The 16,976-nt window shown below is 49.4% G+C and overlaps 1 protein-coding gene across 1 annotated transcript; it reads right to left on the bottom strand.

The window, feature by feature from the left end:
• Positions 1–3,670: 3,670 nt before the first annotated feature.
• On the bottom strand, positions 3,671–16,710 carry S1PR3 (sphingosine-1-phosphate receptor 3). Its single transcript, XM_007111344.4, has 2 exons — positions 16,501–16,710; positions 3,671–8,036 (listed from the first exon to the last, which is right to left on the bottom strand). Exon 2 carries the CDS (start codon positions 7,891–7,893, stop codon positions 6,757–6,759), a length of 1,137 nt encoding a protein of 378 aa, XP_007111406.1. The 5' UTR covers positions 7,894–8,036; positions 16,501–16,710; the 3' UTR covers positions 3,671–6,756.
• Positions 16,711–16,976: the final 266 nt, after the last annotated feature.

The following is a 16,976-nucleotide window of genomic DNA, read 5'->3' as shown; positions in this document are numbered from 1 at the left end:
CACCTGCACCACCGGGCTGTGCAGCCCCTGTCCTGAGAGGCTGTGGGGGCCGGTGATTATGTGTAAGCATGGAGGACAGTTGTTTCCTGGGATGCTTCACTCTCAGAAGTGTACATCTGTGCTCTCTCGCTGGCCAAGTATGTAAGGACGCCATCCATAAATGCCTTTCTGTGAACGCTGACAGCCCGGTAGGAAATGGGAAGGAGATTGTGGAAAGATTGCAAATAGGTAACTGTAGGACACAGACAGATCTTGGCCTTGGGTTTCAGAATGATACTCTAGGGTTCTGTAGTAAAACTGTAAGTTGGTCCTGAGAAAGAGAAGTGGAAAAACTATTGGCACATGTTGTAAACCTGGAACTGTCCCTGCTCCTCAGAGGACAGCAAGTAAGGGAGCGTCCTGGGATATTACAGCTGGAGGGACCCATTTTTCAGTGAGGAAACCAGAGCCAATTGACTTGCTGGAGGGTGGCGACAGTCAGTGACTGAATCTAGCAGAGCGTGCAGGACTTATTAGGGTCCTTTAGGGCTTGTACATAAAGCTCAGCCCGTGATGGAAAATGGCCAGTAGTGCTTCCCTCCTTGAGTTTACATTTATGTTCCATCTTTTTTTCCAAAATGCATAAAGGCGTGAGTCATTCACACGGACAAGGAAGTGTTTCTATTCCTTTGTTTAGTTTGGGGTCCCTCAGAAGCAGACCTTGAGAGAAGCTCAGAGCTTATGTAGACTTAGGGGTGGGGAAAGGAAGGAAGCTGATGAGGAAGGCGTGGCCAGGCAAGTCACCAGGATGTGGATAACGAATTGCACTGGGGACTGAGGGCGGCAGGGCTGGACATACCTCAGAGCTAATCCACCAGCGTGGGGAGAGAGCTAGACATTTACCCAAACAGCCCAGCACTGGTGGAAGGCTGTTTCTAGCCCCAGTGTCCTGGCCAGTCCTATGCACACAAAGCCGGGGAATCCTTTGGCAGAGAGACAGGCCTTCATAAGCAGACTTGGGGTGAAAGGCAGGCATCACAGCCACGGGGGTCCTCCCCGGAGTTCCTGACTCAGTAGTTCTGGTTGGGGCCAGAGAATCTGCATTTCTTATAAATTGCGGGTGAAGCTGGTAGGCAGTCTTGACTTTGAGAACCATCCTCAGGTGTGAATTGCTAGCCCTTACCTGTCTCATTGACGGTTTTTCCCCTCTAATGTATGATTATGTTTTCATGCCACTTCATGTTATGGATCCCAGCGTCCATGCTGTGAGTTTAAAAGTGGAGGATTAATAAGCATTTATAACTCCATGCAATCATTGCTGGCAGATAAAATGCCATCTGCCAGTCACAATTTATTTATAATGGAGTTTATACATATTTATAAGTTTGCAAGCAACAAATAAACAGTTTTAAAACTGGCATATTTTATAGCAGCCAGAAAAATTGCAACTTTATACCAGGACTTGTGAATATCAATTGCGTATATATATATATACATATATACACGCACACATACATATACCTATTGATTACGACAGATGTGCATCTCTGTCTGTCTGTATATACATATATACACATGCATATACCTACGTTGATTACAGTGGATATGCATCTCTGTCTGTATGTGTGCACACGCAGGTTGACTGGGCAATTTGCACCTCGGGACTCCTCCCTGGGTTTTGGTATTTTAACTAACAAGGACAACTAGAAAGTTACACAAATGCGGAGAGTTTGGGGACCGACATGTCCTGGCAGTTGCAGACACAGGGAGGAGGGTCCTGGATGCTGCAGGAACAGGACAAGAGGGCCACGGGGGGGTCCACTGTGGAAAGTGACAAAGGGACACAAGGGAAGAGAAGTCAATGGGGGAAGACAGGAAAGGAGAGGATGGGAGGACAGAGGAAGAAAAAGAAAAAAGGGAGGGGGCAGCAAGTCCAGACCTACATCCCCTGTTCATCTAGTAGCATGTAAAAAAAACAAGCAGGGGTGGGTTGTTGGTGAGGCTGCCCGGGCAGGCGTGCTTGGGGGCCGAGTGTGGTCTTCCCGGGTACAGCCGCGCTGCTTGTCGGCTTTTCTAACCAGCTTTCTCTTGGCCTCATCTTACGTTAGTTCACGTGAGGCAGGCACCGTTCTGGGCTCCTGTGAGTGTGCAAAGGTTCCGTCTGCCTGCGGATAGAGTCCAGTAGGAAATAAACGCACAAAGGGTGTGGGAGCGTGACAGGCCTGATGGCTGGTGTGGCCAACTTCACGAGGACGCTGGAGGGTGGAACTCCTGGGTGGGTCTGGGGAGTCTGAAGTCTTTGCAAACGAGGCTGCAGACAGGCAGACGAGGCGTGGATGGCCCCGGAGGAGGCCGGGACCCCCTCACGCATGAAAAATGGTCGGTGTAGGGAGGGATGCTGGAGGTGGAGGTGAGGCCGCTCCTGCCTCTTCTCGCCTCCTTCCTGCATTCACAGGCGCCCAGAATATACGGCTCATCTGGGCCCAAATACACAGGGCTCCCTCCCGAGGGCTGGAAGAGCCATTCTCATTGAAGAAGGCACCAGAAAGGAAATCTCATGCAATGTAAAGTTTCTCTTTTGTTGTTTCACCTTGAAATGCTGTAGGCAGGAATATGTGCAAGTGGGACACACACTGTGGCCCTGGTGTTTGAGGTCATGAATTCACACTTGTCTGGGACATTTTTACCACAACCAAAATTTCTAACCACAAATAAGTGACAACTAAAGCAGAAATCAATGGGCAAATCCATTTTTGAACACTGAATTAACTTTTTTGTAACAGCTGTGTGTTGGTTGCAGGTGGAATGGTCTCTGTTCATTTGACTTTTGAATATAACTTGTTACAGAATAAATATTGTAAAGTTAAGTACATGAATGTTTCTTTGTATCCAGAACTAAATAAGAATTAAAATTTGATGTCTAAATCCAAGGATTAGGAGAGAACTCCGTGTACATCTAATGTGTAACAATGAGATATTTATTAATTTTTAAAAAGCATTTGGATGGCAAATTATACATATTGCTAAATATTTGAAAATTCTGTGTTTTGTTTTCCGTTGACTTTTGTGAAACAAAAAAGAATTACTGTGAAGGTCTATGGTTTTTTGCCAGTTTACCACTTTCTACGTTGATATTGGAACAGAATCGGTATTTGGACATCTCTGAGGAGTGGAAATACAGAACCAATTTCAAGTTTTCTAATCTCTGTTCTATGAAAAAATAATAAAACCTAAATTATTTGGCCAACATTTGGGATATTTGTTAACACAACGGGTAAAGAGAATTGGCTTAAGTTCCCTCCTCACGTTCAGTGAATCCACTTCACTCCTTCGGTAAATGATGCGGCTTCCAGTTGTGAGCCTTGCTGCCACGCTGGGTACATCCCTGAGCTTCTAGAGCAGCCAACTGGAGATGCCACATGTCGTCCCTGGACGCCATCACTGTGGCCCAGGGGCAGAGGCTGTCACACCCACTTAGGCAATGCTGCACTTCTTATCACTGGTTATTGGAAAATGTGCCTTCATTTTCAGAATAGTGGTGTGTGCATTTCTGATTATGTAGCAAACCCTTTGATATTTGACTTAGATACTAAAAACGTTTGGGTGTGGAAGTTTTGCACTCGTCGATACATTTAAAAGCATGGACTTGGTAATTTAACTAGAAGTTTTCTATAAAGTACACCTTGTTACATTTCTGTGAAAGGCTCTTTACCAGTGCAGAAGCAACATGGGTCAAGGGTGGAAACAACCGTTCTCTAAATAGTCCGATGTTAACTGTCAATGTGGGTCTGAGGGCAATAAAGAATATCGTGAAAAGTCTCTCATTTGGTTGGTGGATCTTGTATTGCCGCATGAAGGAGAGGAGCGGAGTTTGAAACCTTTCCGTAGAAAGCAGATATTCTCAGTTATTCCCCAGGAGACCTCTTAAAATACAATCACAGCAGAACCCCGTCAGGGACACCAAAGGTGTGGGATGAAAATGGCGGCCTGGCAAAGGCATTCCTGTTGAGATTTGTGTTAACTTCTGTCCACTCGGCCTTGGGCAGTATCAAAGGTGGCAGAATGTCACTACCAACTAGTGATGCCAAACACTGGTCTCCTTCTACGTAGAATTTAGGGTGGAGAAGCGAAAACTTACCATCTGTGCTGGAGAAAGCAAGAGAAAGGGTCCGTTCTGATCTAGTCTCTCCTGTTGCTTCAATTACACCAAATGGAACAGAACCCATCGTCCCATCTCTTTCAGCTGTACTTTGGCTGCCATGACCCTTACAATTTTCCCCCTATCAAAAGGGTAGTCCGTTGACCTCCTTCCCTATTGACCTACCAAAATTGGTGGAAAAGCACCCAATACAATGAAGTTTCCTAAAACACCAGCTCTGCTAGTGGGAAGCCTAGGGGAAATGTTATTGGAATCCTCAGAGTGTTTTAATTCCTAGAGAAACACTGGCACCAGGTGAGAGGTCACACTGCCACTTTGCACATCACCAGGGGCAGCCCCAGTGTACACAGCCCCTCACGTGGACTCCCAAGAATGAGTTTATACAAAAGCTTTCAGTTTTATTTATTTTTTTAACCAACATACATGGGACGCAGTAAAGGTTACTAACTGAACGAGGTCTAATGCACAGGTTCTCTGTGGCTTTGACATACTCAACTTCTAAATGATCTCCAGCTAGCTAGTTAGGAAAGTACACATCGGTACTAAATTTGATTACTTTTTGCATATAGCAAATAAACACAATTACTTTTTTGGAGTATTTTCCATTCAGATTGATTGAAAGTTTTGCACTACCTCAAAAAAAGTTGAGGTTATAGTGTTATTAATATGAGTGCCAGACATCTGGGGCCCCCAAGCAACTCAGAGCTAACATATAAATTTCTTAAGTCATTTCACTACCTAAGGTAAAATGCAATACTCAATATTTTGGCTCTCTGAGGAAGTTCTGTTGTTGTTTTCTTATCCCGGTATCTCAATGCTTAACTTTTCCAGAAATGCCCTGGATTTTCTCATGCTATTTGACAAGAGAATCAGCTCCTTTACAGTGACGTAATGAGGACAACAAAAATGCCACCGATGAGCATCTCCTTACAAATAGGATTTATCTCATCAGTAAAAAAAAAAATTAAGAAAGATGTCGGTCGGTACATGATCACCCAGGACCCACAGAAATGTTCCTTACTAAAGAGGAACTGGCATCATATAACAAAGAGGAGTCCCTTTCTCTTTGAAAAGTCATTCATGTATTAAGACTACTCTTTTAGTCTTAGGCAAAATTCCCACTGAACCTAAAAACTTCAGGAGGTTCTGATGTGAGGCTTACCCAAGAAAGAATCCTTTTAAAGGTTGCTCTTTTTTTTTTTTTTTAACAAAGAACTCAATACATCAACTATATGCTTATGACAGCTCTACAAATTCGTGTTATTTTTCACCCATTCGTACTGCATGAAGAACCACTGTGGCTGACTGTACAAAAATACCTTCGAAGTAATTGCTTCTTAAGGTAAACAGTGATACAGGGTCAACCTGTGTTGAAAAGGAAGATTACAGTATTGCTATATTTCTTTGAAGAAAGCACAAGCTGCCAGATCACAATTAAACTGCTCTAACAGTCACGGCCAGGGTCAGCTTTCGGGAATCCATGAGGCTGCTGACGGCCCCAGCTGCTCAGCTGTGACAGCACAGGGCGTTGTTGGCTTGGTGCTTTCTGATACAGATGCAAACGCAACATAGGATCACAGTGCTGCCTTGCAAACCTCTCCTAATTCAATAGAAACTCCCCATTACATTGGAAAGGTGAAATGAGCCAGGGGTCTGTCCTCTGCTTCTCCCTCGTGGGTTCTTTTCTTGGTTGGTCTGGGGCACAGGCTCCTGGAATAGGTTGGCTGGCTTTTCTGTGATTTGGAGAAACCCCAAACAATCACATAATTTGGCTAATTTGGCTTTTAGATGTGCTCAAGACTCTGCAGGGACAAATGACAGAAGAGAAGCGGGCGTCCCCTTGGGGGATGTACGCCCACAGAACTTGCTCATCCTCACCAGGATACTCCAGACGCTGTCAAGTGTATGTCTCAGGACAGTTTGGAGTCAGACCCACACATCTGAGACCAGCCTCGGACACGCCCTTTGCGGGGATTTGGGCTTTCAAAACCTGCTTAACGTGAGACTTCGTGTCAGTATGAGGATACCGGGACCAGCGTGTCCACCTGGTTCCCAGCCATATCCTCACACCTGGTGCTTCAGTCAGAACATACCTGTACTCCCTGTTATGTAACAGTATCACGTACTGCAGCTTATGCACGTACCAATGGCAGACATATGAAACGCAAGTGCTCTGTGACACAGAAATGGCGAATACACAGCCTCTATCCTGTGCACAGAGTGTAGCGTAACGTTACCAGACATCACCCTGATGTTCTGGGAGACACATTGTACACTGTGTGGCCCACGACCTTCCCTCTCTAGGCACAGCAGACAGAGGTCGGTGGGATTCAGGGTAAGGCGACTGATGACATCGCAGCTTGGTACATTTGGAAGACCCTGGAGCCTAAACGGACAAGGCACGCTGTCTACACTGAAACGGGTTGGCAACTCCTTGGGTTCCCTCCTTAAGAGACGTCCACACCAGGCAGGCTGTTGGCAGAATAGGTTTCCTGAGTCCCAGCTCTGGAAGAGCCCAGGTGGGTGAGGCGTGCAATCAATAAGAATGTGGCTGCGGGGCCAGCTGCCGCTTGTTCCATGGGGATGCAAGGACCCCACGTTCCTGGAGCCCGGCGCCCTCACTTGCAGAGGATCCCGTTCTGCAGGGTTTTGTTTCTGTCTGTTATGCAGGGCGAGGCCGCTGTTTGGGGGAGGTCTTCCTTGCTCTTTGGGGAGGGGCTGCTGTTGTTGCTGCCGCTGGATTTGCTCCTGCTGGGGTCGAGAGCAGGCTGGATGGGTGAGGAGCGGGCACCCTGGCCCCTGACCAGGCAGGTGCAGACCAGCCGGAAGAAGGCCCGCCGCATCTCCTTGCTGGCCAGCGTGTAGATGACGGGGTTCATGGCGGAGTTGACCACGGCCAGCACGATGAACCACTGGGCCTTGAACAGGATGGCACACTCCTTCACCTTGCAGGCCACATCCACGAGGAAGAGGATGAAGAGCGGGGACCAGCAGGCGATGAAGACGCTCACCACTATCACCACAGTCCGCAGCAGGGCCATGGACCGCTCTGAGTTGTGAGGGCTGGCCACCCTGCGGCTGCTGGACTTCACCAGGAAGTAGATGCGCGTGTACAGGATCACGATGGTCACCAGGATGGCCGTGAAGATGCTGATGCAGAACGCGATGTACTTCTTGGAGTAGAGGGGCAGGATGGTGGAGCAGTCAGGGAGGTTGTGCAGGCAGTTCCAGCCCAGGATGGGTAAGGCGCCCAGCGAGAAGGCGATCAGCCAGCACATCCCGATCAGGAGAAAGACGCGGTACTTCTTGTTGGCGTCGTAAGGTCTCATTTTGATCATGGTCAAGTGCCGCTCGATAGCAATGGCCAGCAGGCTACAGGTGGACGCCCCGAGGGCCACGAACATGCTGCCTTCCCGTAGGAACCAGACCGTCAGAGACAGGCTCAGGGTCCGCTTGCCCGACATCAGAATGTTGACCTTGTAGGCTATGCCGGCCAGCAGGTCACAGAGAGCCAGGTTGCCAATGAAAAAGTACATGCGGTTGTGAAATTTATTGTTTTTCCAGATGGCGATCAAAACCATCAGGTTCTCCAAGACAATGAAGCTGCAGATGATCAAGAAAACAATGGTGGTGAGCGTGCTGCCCTCGGGGGCGTCCTTCAGCCTGTCCTTCAGCTTGCCTACATAGCTGTAATGTTTGTGCAGGGTCTCGTTGGAGGTGTAGGGTCTGGGGTGCAGCGTGAGAACCGTCGCCATCACTTGGAACTCACGATCGGTTAGCTCCAGAATCCACCAGAGGGCGCCCTGGGAACGTCCATTTCCCGGGCAAAGAAAGCCTGCGGCTCAGGCTGCAATAGTGATCCAAGCCAGACCCGGGCTAGGGTGTTGAGAATAGGCTCCTGCAAAAAGATAAAAGGAGGGGGCGCCCAGTGATAAAGTAACAGCCCCTAAGATCAACGGCAACAATAAAGTTGGGGAAAGGCACTAAAAATGTTGAAGCATCTGGACGGCTGGTCTGCATGGGCCCAGGGAGGTCAAGATCCTAAGTGACCATGGCGACCAGACCGGAGCAATTCTGTGTCTGCCGTTGTTGAGGAGGGAAATTCAGTGCACGAGTACCACCATCACTGAGTCACGTCACCATCACACACAGACCCAAGTAATACTTCCATCTGGAAATCTCAAGGCACTTACGAACGCTAACCAGTTCATACTCAGCTACGGCACAGGAGCTGGTAAACCCTTATTCCCAGTTACTGAGAGAGAAACAGTATTATGCCAGGTCCAAAAAATAGAACAGAATCTGGAATAATGCCCGTCCGATTTCTGAAACGTCCTTGGTGGGTTTTGGAGCAACATTGTGGGAAGTACTCACACTTCCTGGATGGGAATCCCCAGGTAGCAGGGCCAGAGCCAGAAACTGAGTCTAGACGGCCCCCAGGTCTGCCCAGCGGAGAGCTTGGAAACCGACCACCTGGCCACCAAAGGAAGAAGAGCACAGGCCACACACGGCCCACAGGGCCACTCCCCTAGCGAGCAACTGAGCGTGGAGCCAGGGGAGGAAGAAATACAAACCCGTAAAAGTGGAATCAACAGCTATTGAGACTAAAGGAAGAAAAGAGAGGACAACCAAGTAGATTTTCGAGTTTGGCTTAAAATTCAGAGTTTAGCTCTAACTGTCGAAACTGCCAAAACTAAATCGGTGTGAACTGAAAGAAACCAACCTGGGAGCACTGGTGAGAGGGCAGCGCGGAGAACCCAAGAGCCAGACTTCCGATGATCCTTCCCCCACTGGACCTTGGATGCACCCCAGCCCACCTGTGGCTTTATCCATCCATCGGCCTCCTGTGATGTCCACAGTGAAGCAGACCCAGCTACCAAGGCAGAAATGGATTTCACTAAACTCACTTATTCTAAATTAAAATTATTTGGGTATTTAAATATATAATTAAGATCAAACGAGGTTAATTTACAAGAGCCGACTGTGTGAAGTTTTTTTTTGAACTTTTATAACATTTAAGTCACGACCCCCAGTTTGGTTCAGTGGCACATGGACCACTCTCCAATGAAACGGGGCTCTGCATTTTGGGGTGTGACCGAATCGGAAGGCCTCATCCACCCGCTGAGCTCATTCCCATAGAGGGCCTCAGGGGCCAGGAGGATCCTGGGGCTCAGTGTTGGTAGCTGCTCTGTCAGTGAGAAGCAGAGGAGGTTCCAAACAGGGCTCCCTGCCCACGGGACCCTCCAGGTAGATGCTTTACTGCCACTCGGGTGCTGGTCCCAGTGCCCTGAGGACATTATCAAACCTCCCCTCCCTTAATTTGGGGGACTCCAGTTTTCTGACGTCGGGCAGAGACGGCCCTGCTGCTTCTTTGCAGAGATTTCTTCCAGTGTCCTGGAGCTTCGATGTGCGGCTCGTTCTGGAAACCACGTGGGCCCCTGGCATCTGAGCTGGGTCTGAGGTCACGAAGGACTGGGGGGTCACCCTGAGTGCCAAATGTCGGCAGAAACCTCTTCTAACTTCAGAAAGGAAAAGCAGGCAGGTTCTGAGGCTAGGCTAACAATGACGTACCGGGCGGGGCGGGGGGGCGCCTGCCGAGTCTCCCCCATCGTTGATGAGCCCTTGGAGGCAGCATCGGACCCTGGGGCTGTGTCCCCTGAGCCAGAGGCACCTTGCTGCCTCGGGCAGGAGGCAGGGCTCCCCACCCAGCCCCGGTGCCCACCTGCTTGGTCTGGGCACGGGAAGGACAAGGGGCCTCGTGGGCAGGTCTCCCAGAGCCCGAGGCAGAGGTGGGGGTCAGCTCGTGGGCAGCTCCCCTTCTCCTGCGCTTGCCCCTCTTCCATTTTTATTTAAATCGTGTCCGCCCTTCAAGCCCAAGTCAAATTCTACCTGCTCTGTAACATGTTCTGGAATCATCCTGCCCTTGCACACCACTTTTGAAAACAAATTGCAAGCTGTCTTTTTAAGACTAGACATAGGAGCAGCAGCTGACACTCTCAGAGCACCTTCCCTGGAGCCCCTTATTTAATCCTCAGGCCAACACGGTGAAGATGGCAGCATCTCTCCTCTCACAGCACCATGTGTATTAATGGTGCCCAGTAAACGTGTGTGCCCTTTATCACTGCTCATCTAAGTGCTCTCCTCTGTGGGCGGCGAATGGAGAATCCGTGCTCCCCCTTTGCTGACCCTTCCTGGCTGTCGTAGGAAACCAGGCACAGGAGAACGTAGCCGCCTGGTTATCTTCCCACCACTTGCCACCCCAGAGCACAACCCCGGAGAGAGTACTCTGCATCCCCACACAGATGCACCGCCACTGCACCACGTGTGACCTCATTCATGGAAAAGCCGTGACACAAAGGCAGGGAAGAGGAGCACATGTGCCGCTCCACCAAGAGCCACAAAGCAGCAGCATCCTGAGAGCGGCTATTTCCCCGACGGCAGTGGGGTCACATGGCTGGCCAGAGGGCCCTACACACGCAACCCCCACCCCCACCCACCGTGCCAGACCCCCTGCTGCCGCATCCGAGTGGCCGCCCCTCCGTCCGTGACACCATCGTGTCGGGTTTGCCTCAAATGCCTCTGAGACGTCTGCTTTCCCATCAGGGGTTTCTCTCCCAGGACCTGATATTGGCAAGCGTAACAAGAGGATTTATAATGGTAACTGACTCAGCACCAGAGCGGTCTGAATGATAAAAAACATACTAATGTTACCTAAAAGGACAGGAACATGAATTGTACAGGAATTCCCACTCACACTGGGGTGAAAGGGCTCTAGGCATCTGCAACTGAAAGGCTTTTGAAACCAGGGTGTGTCCAAAGTTTGTCTCCTGTGCCTTGGTTTCCCCCATGATAACTCCACGGCATCTGAATACCTCTTGGACAGTCTCCACCCCTCCGACTAGGCTGTATAGTATGGATAGCAGGGAAGTGAGTCCCTTTAAAACTGCTGGATCTGGACTTCTCTTGGAAATAAAGGGCAGAGGAAATACACCACAGGCTTTGCGGACTCACATCAACTTTTTTTTTCCCTGAATATGGAGAGTTTTGATAAAATTGAGTAGAGGAAACAAAAGGAAACAATAAGAACTGATAACCAGCAAGAAAATAACCAAAACAAAAATTGTCTAAGATGTGCCAGAAACCCATCCAAACCATGATTCTTGAGGGTGAACATATTTTCCCATTAATTCTTGATTTATAGTTTCCCTTAATTAAATATTTATCGCTCAAGGAGCACATTTTTTCAGAACCTCTTTTGTTAAATGTGAATCTCCGCATTTGGCGTAACTGGAAGATAGCCATCTCTCTTTGGAATCTAAAAGCTTATTTTCTTTGGATTATCAACATTAGAAAGTAGACCCCATCTGAGAGTTAAGTGCTGGGCTAAAGATCAGCTTGATTTTGGATGCATCTGAACACCACTGCGCATAGTCCAACCATCTCACGGGCGAGTTCGGGCCTCCGTCGCGAGGGGCGCAGCGCAGACTCCGAGTTTGCCGGAAGAACGCTCTGCCCCTCCCTGGCTCATCCGTTCTGCTGCTGCTGGTCACTGCAGGGGTGCTGGGCACTGAGGGCACCAGGGCTCCTGGGAGACCAACCTACCCTATCCCTCATGGCCTCTTCTAGTCACTAACCACTCCCAGATAGTACCGCTCTCTGGACACCTCGTCCCCTAGAGTAATGTAGCCTGTGTCTGACCTTCATATAAATGGAGCCATACGATATACAGCGTGCCTGGCATCGTCCTCTCAATGTGATGCTCCTGTGAGCCATGCGTGGAGATGCCGGTAATTCCCTCCCATTGCTCCCACCGTGTGGATGGATGCCACAGCCTCCATTCATTCCTGGTTGTGGACATGGAGTGGTTTCCAAGTGTTGTTGTCCTCAGCAGGGGTGCTAGGACGGGTTGAGGATGTCCTTGTGGCGAGCACGTGCCTGTGTTTCCAAGGAGTACCGTGGATTTCCTAGCATTGATGTCTAGGTTGGGCTTTGATGGGAGGGCCCCTGCAGAGGCTTATGGGTCTTAGCCCCTGGTCCTGCGCATGGTATTTGTGGGGAGCTGGAGAAGTCCACATAGAGGGTGAGAGTTACACACTACAAATGCTCACGTTTTGTTTTATTTTAAAAGATAGGTGTCTGGGGCTGGCAGTGACCAGCATCTGCCTTTCCATTGTGAAAGGTTGATCACTGCTTAATTGCCACCTGAATACTTAAAAATACAGCCTGATGCTAAGAAGTGTGGCTGGGTGCTGGCTAGTCGTGTACACATTCAGAAAGCCAGGCATGTTATGGAAGATACTCAGGACAGAGATGCTCCTGCTATGGGCAGTGGCCTTCCAACAAACCCAGATTCCGACAGAGCTGTGCCTTGCTTATGTCCACAGGCAGAGTGCTCACTCTCCAGCTGTGCTCAGGTGGCCCAGACCCCCACAGACCCGTCCCCTGAAGTACACTGCCCACACCTGACCTTCCCTTACATCTACTCAACAGAGACCCGCTACACCTAAGAGCTTTCACTTCAACCTCATTCAGTTGGGGTCTTCAAGTCTACCTCAAGGCATTTCAACACCAAGCCTTTCTCTTTTTGCAGAGAAGGAATACGACACTTTCTAGAAGGTGGTTCAGAGGTGTGTCACCCCACACCTCTTCCCTCCATTCCAAGTTGGAGCATCTATGGGGAGGGGTGAGCCCGGCAGGAGCCGATGGATTCCAGATGTGCTTTCCGTGCTAGCGATTCACTTTCTCTACACATGTCAATTTGAAAAATAAACAAACTGTAAAAAGAAGGAAAAGAAAAAAAACAAAGGAAAATATTTCCACAATCTGGGGTCTGTCTCTTTCTCTCCGTAATGGCCAAAAAAACCCCCAAACGAACAAACAAAAAAGCGCACGCACACACACAATAAGATAGTGAGAGATTTATTTCTCCTGGTCGGATGCAGGGCACTGTATTTTTAAAGGCACGTTCTCCCAGTTCATCCCCCAAACCGAATTAAAACATGAAGCATTTGCCAACAAGCCAAATTTCTTGGAAAGCAAGGGTTTTTTTTTGTTTAGAAGAATTTAGAAAGGAAATAATGAGTTGGCCATTTCATGGCCCCAGCAAAATTCCTTTGCTAATGAGTATTTCCCCTCACTCTGAGCTTCTTAGGTGACCTCACTCTGCTTTCAGAGATAGTTCATAGCAAGAGGCTTCACACACTCAGCCGTGCACGCCTGCGAGTTGCTCTGTGCCCATTAGTGGGCCTCCCAGTGAGAAAACGGCTGTTACAGATGAACCACGTCAGGATTCCACACCTTCCCCTTTCTTCTCTGGAGTGTGGAAGTGAGTTGGTCCCTGATCAGGATTCCTGCTTTTCAGTGGCTTCTCCACAGCTTTCTCCCTGTAAACAAGGCTCGGATGCTAACACAGATCTGGGGGCAGTCCAGGGAGCCCCAGGAATGCAGGTTGTACCCAGGACCTGGTGCAGCTCGAGCATCTGCCTCCGTGCATGCTCTCCTGGGCATCCTGGCTCATCGATCGGAGGGCAACTGCTTTAAATGCAAAAGGTCTTTACCTTCATTGGTTTTCAACCAGCCTTGTCAAACTTTCTCTTCTGTGCTTGTTCTAAGGAAGGGCACGGGACTGAATTCCTACCACGACTGCCACAGGACGAATGAAAGTGTGTGGAAATGAGCTCCTCCAGACATATGCAAATAAGAGGTGTTCTGCCCAGGAAGTCCTAACTGTGGGGTTCCCCGTCATCCTTTCCCAGAGCAGTGCTCTTACTCGGTGATACTGCACATGTACCGCACGTTGCACATTGCAGGTACCATGTCTGATCCCCACTACAGCCTCTGCCGTCCGAATGTACATAGGAGGAAACTGAGTCCGGGGGGTTGGATGTGCGGGCTCAGTGTCCTTTGTAGCACAGCTTGGAAGAGGCTGCGCTGGGCCGGATGCCTGTGTCATTGGATTCCAGTGCACCACATTAGGGATAAGCTCTTCCGGAGGCTGTCACCTTTCCATGTGTTCCTCACCTAGATAGTGACAAGAGTGTCACCACCATGCTTGGAACTGATAGCAAAATGCTGGAATGCTAATGTGAGGGCCTGACTGAAATATATGGAAAACTCTGACCCTGAGGAAAGGGAGCGGCATCTTCAAGGCCAAAGAGCCTAGTCAACTGACTCAGGTCTCTCACTCCAGCTCACGGTGCTGATTGGATGTTAGAACCACCCAATCGGTACCACACTCTCCTTGGAACAACCTTGTCACTGATTTACCTGACTGGCCTATTGCCTGGCCTCTTATAGATGCAGCTGTAATTCCTCAAAAACAGAATGAAAACAAAAGAGAAGAAAAGGCAACTTTATGCCGAGTAACTGTAACAACAGCTTAAAAGTATTATTAACTAAAACTAGACAGGATTCCACTCAGTCTATCATATTATCTCCAAAAGTTCATGGAATATCTCTTAGGGCAATTAATTAATTTTACAGAAAATGTATGGCAAAGGAATAATATGAAATGGCTCTGAAACTGATAAGAAAGGAATCACGAAGCCAAATGTGAGGAAACAGAAAGGCTCGTGTAGCCCACGGCACAGCAGTCTTGGCTAACTGGCCAGCGTAACAGATTGCCTGAGGCTGCCTTGCCAGCTGTGGCAGCACCAGAGTCATAGTACCAAGTCCTGGCAGAAAAAAAGGGTTTCTCCAATTGGGCAACCCCAAATGTTTCGAGATTATGGTATGCTCAGATCCCCATGTCTTTGCAACAAAAATATATGTATACACTGTAGGTCCTGAAACATTTTTAGGAGGTGGAAGAGATACCATGGAATCAAATTAGTGTCATTATTTCTAGACAAAGAAGAATCAGTTCGTAAATTTGAGAAATAAATTCATTAGGCCAATAGGTAAGCCTCCTTGTACAGGAAATGGGAGTTTCAGTATCCACATATGGTAGAAAATTAGGAGAGTCATGCCTGTAATGAAATTCACAACTGTAAAGAGGAAAGCAGCATTTCCAGAGATGAAAACTGGTTGAGGAATCATTTTGTCTATATCTTAAGGGCTGACTTTGTGTTTCAGATCTCTGGTGTCAGGCCACAAGAGCGCCTGGACTAGCAGGCCCTAAGTGGATGTTTGCTGACAGAACATTCAGTGTGTGGTTCTCCTCCGGCAACAAAATTATTCATACTGGCACTGAGCTCTGCATCAATTGAGAACTTCTACAGATGTGGCTAATTCCACAACTCCTCGAGTACTAAACACACACACACACCCCCCACACCATACCACACTCCACACACAAATACACACCAGAACCACCACCTCCACCAGCAGTACACCAGCTTGGCCATCCCTTGTTACTCATATACCCACAGACCATAATCCTGCCCTCGTATTTTCTAGGAATTATGTTTTTCTTAACCATGCCAGCAAGATTTTTCATCAATGAAGAAATAAATGTTGAAAAGATAAATTAGGAACGTGTGATTATATACAAGGTCTGCAACTTCTAACTCCAGACTTGAAAAAGACGCCTAATTCTGGAAGCACCCAGAGCTCCAGAAGAGCCAGACTCAGTTCATGCTGCTACCTTTCTTCATTTTCAAAGTAAAGCATGTTCACTTTAAAAATCCAACAAGAAGTCCCTCTCTTACCTCTAAATACAAAAACACCACAAAGTGATATGTCCTTGGGAGTGTCCAATGTCAGGAAGAGAGAGAGAGTAAGAAGGAGAGGGATCGGGAGAGAGGGAGAGAGAACCATTTGGAGACTGGAGGGTTAAAAGTGGCAAAGTTGGCACTTTCCTGCGCCAGGCCAAAGAAGGACCTTCCCCAGCTTTATCTGTTACGAATGTAACAGACTGATCTTCCCTGGGAACCTCATTATTGCCCGGTAGGAACTTTTTCTTCCAGCCCCCTGATTCGGACAGCCCTGACTGCCTTGTTTGAGAAATAGAAGGAAAACTGGAATTTTGTGGCGAATAAAATTAAATAGAATAATTTCCCCAAGAGAACAAGCACATATACACACGCTTCCAGAGTCCGCAGGTCGTCATCCTGGGCGGCAGCCTAACTTTTTAATTGTCCCAGGAAAGCGACTGACGGAACGTCTCTGTGAAGAGTCACTACTCTTTCCTTCGGCATTTAAGTGCTCCAATTGCACTTAAAAAGGGACCATCCCCTCCCCCACCCCGCCTCGGCTCAGTCACCAGAATGGATGACCTGTGTGGAGGGGGTGATGCTGATGTCATGTGCTCGCCCACCCAGGTCCCCGTCGCGCCGAGGACTGGCTGGAAATTTGTGAGAAAAGCGGACCCGGCTGCCCCCACCCACCCCGGGTGCCCCGGGCCTTCGGCCGTGCCGGCTCACCTCGGTCTGGGAAGGGCACTTGGGCCACCGGCATCCTGACACCCCTTCCTCCGCTCAGATGCGAGCTGGGCTGGGACGCCGCGATAGCCCTGGGGCTCGGGAGTGGGGGCACGTTCCCGGGCCGGAGAGTCTCGCTCGGGTTCGTCCTGCCACCGCGCTTGGCGCCGGTTTCCTGTCGCGTGTCTCCCAGACCAGCTTCCTCAGCCTCTGTCCCCGCCAGCCGGGGCGCAAACTTTTCCAGCGGCCCGCCGGGGCGGGGCCCGAGCTCCGCCTCCCCGCCCTGCCGCCCCACGCCCACATACCGGGCCCCACCTCCACCTCCCCGAGCCCCGGCCCCCTACCCACGCCCCCCACGCCCCCTCCTCCCCTGGCCTCGTACCCCACCTCCCCGCACCCTGCTCCATCCCCCGGCCTCCCGGCATCTCCCCGCCCACCCATCTACCCTTTGCCCCCTCCCCCATCGCCCGACCCTCTGC

Source organism: Physeter macrocephalus, chromosome 9, assembly GCF_002837175.3.
Source record: "Physeter macrocephalus isolate SW-GA chromosome 9, ASM283717v5, whole genome shotgun sequence".
Taxonomy (NCBI): domain Eukaryota; kingdom Metazoa; phylum Chordata; class Mammalia; order Artiodactyla; family Physeteridae; genus Physeter; species Physeter macrocephalus.
This window is presented reverse-complemented; position numbering and strand designations above follow the sequence as displayed.

Coding starts and splice junctions, on each gene's coding strand:
- S1PR3 (XM_007111344.4), bottom strand. CDS start 7,893: ATGGCGACGGTTCTCACGCTGCACCCCAGACCCTACACCTCCAACGAG.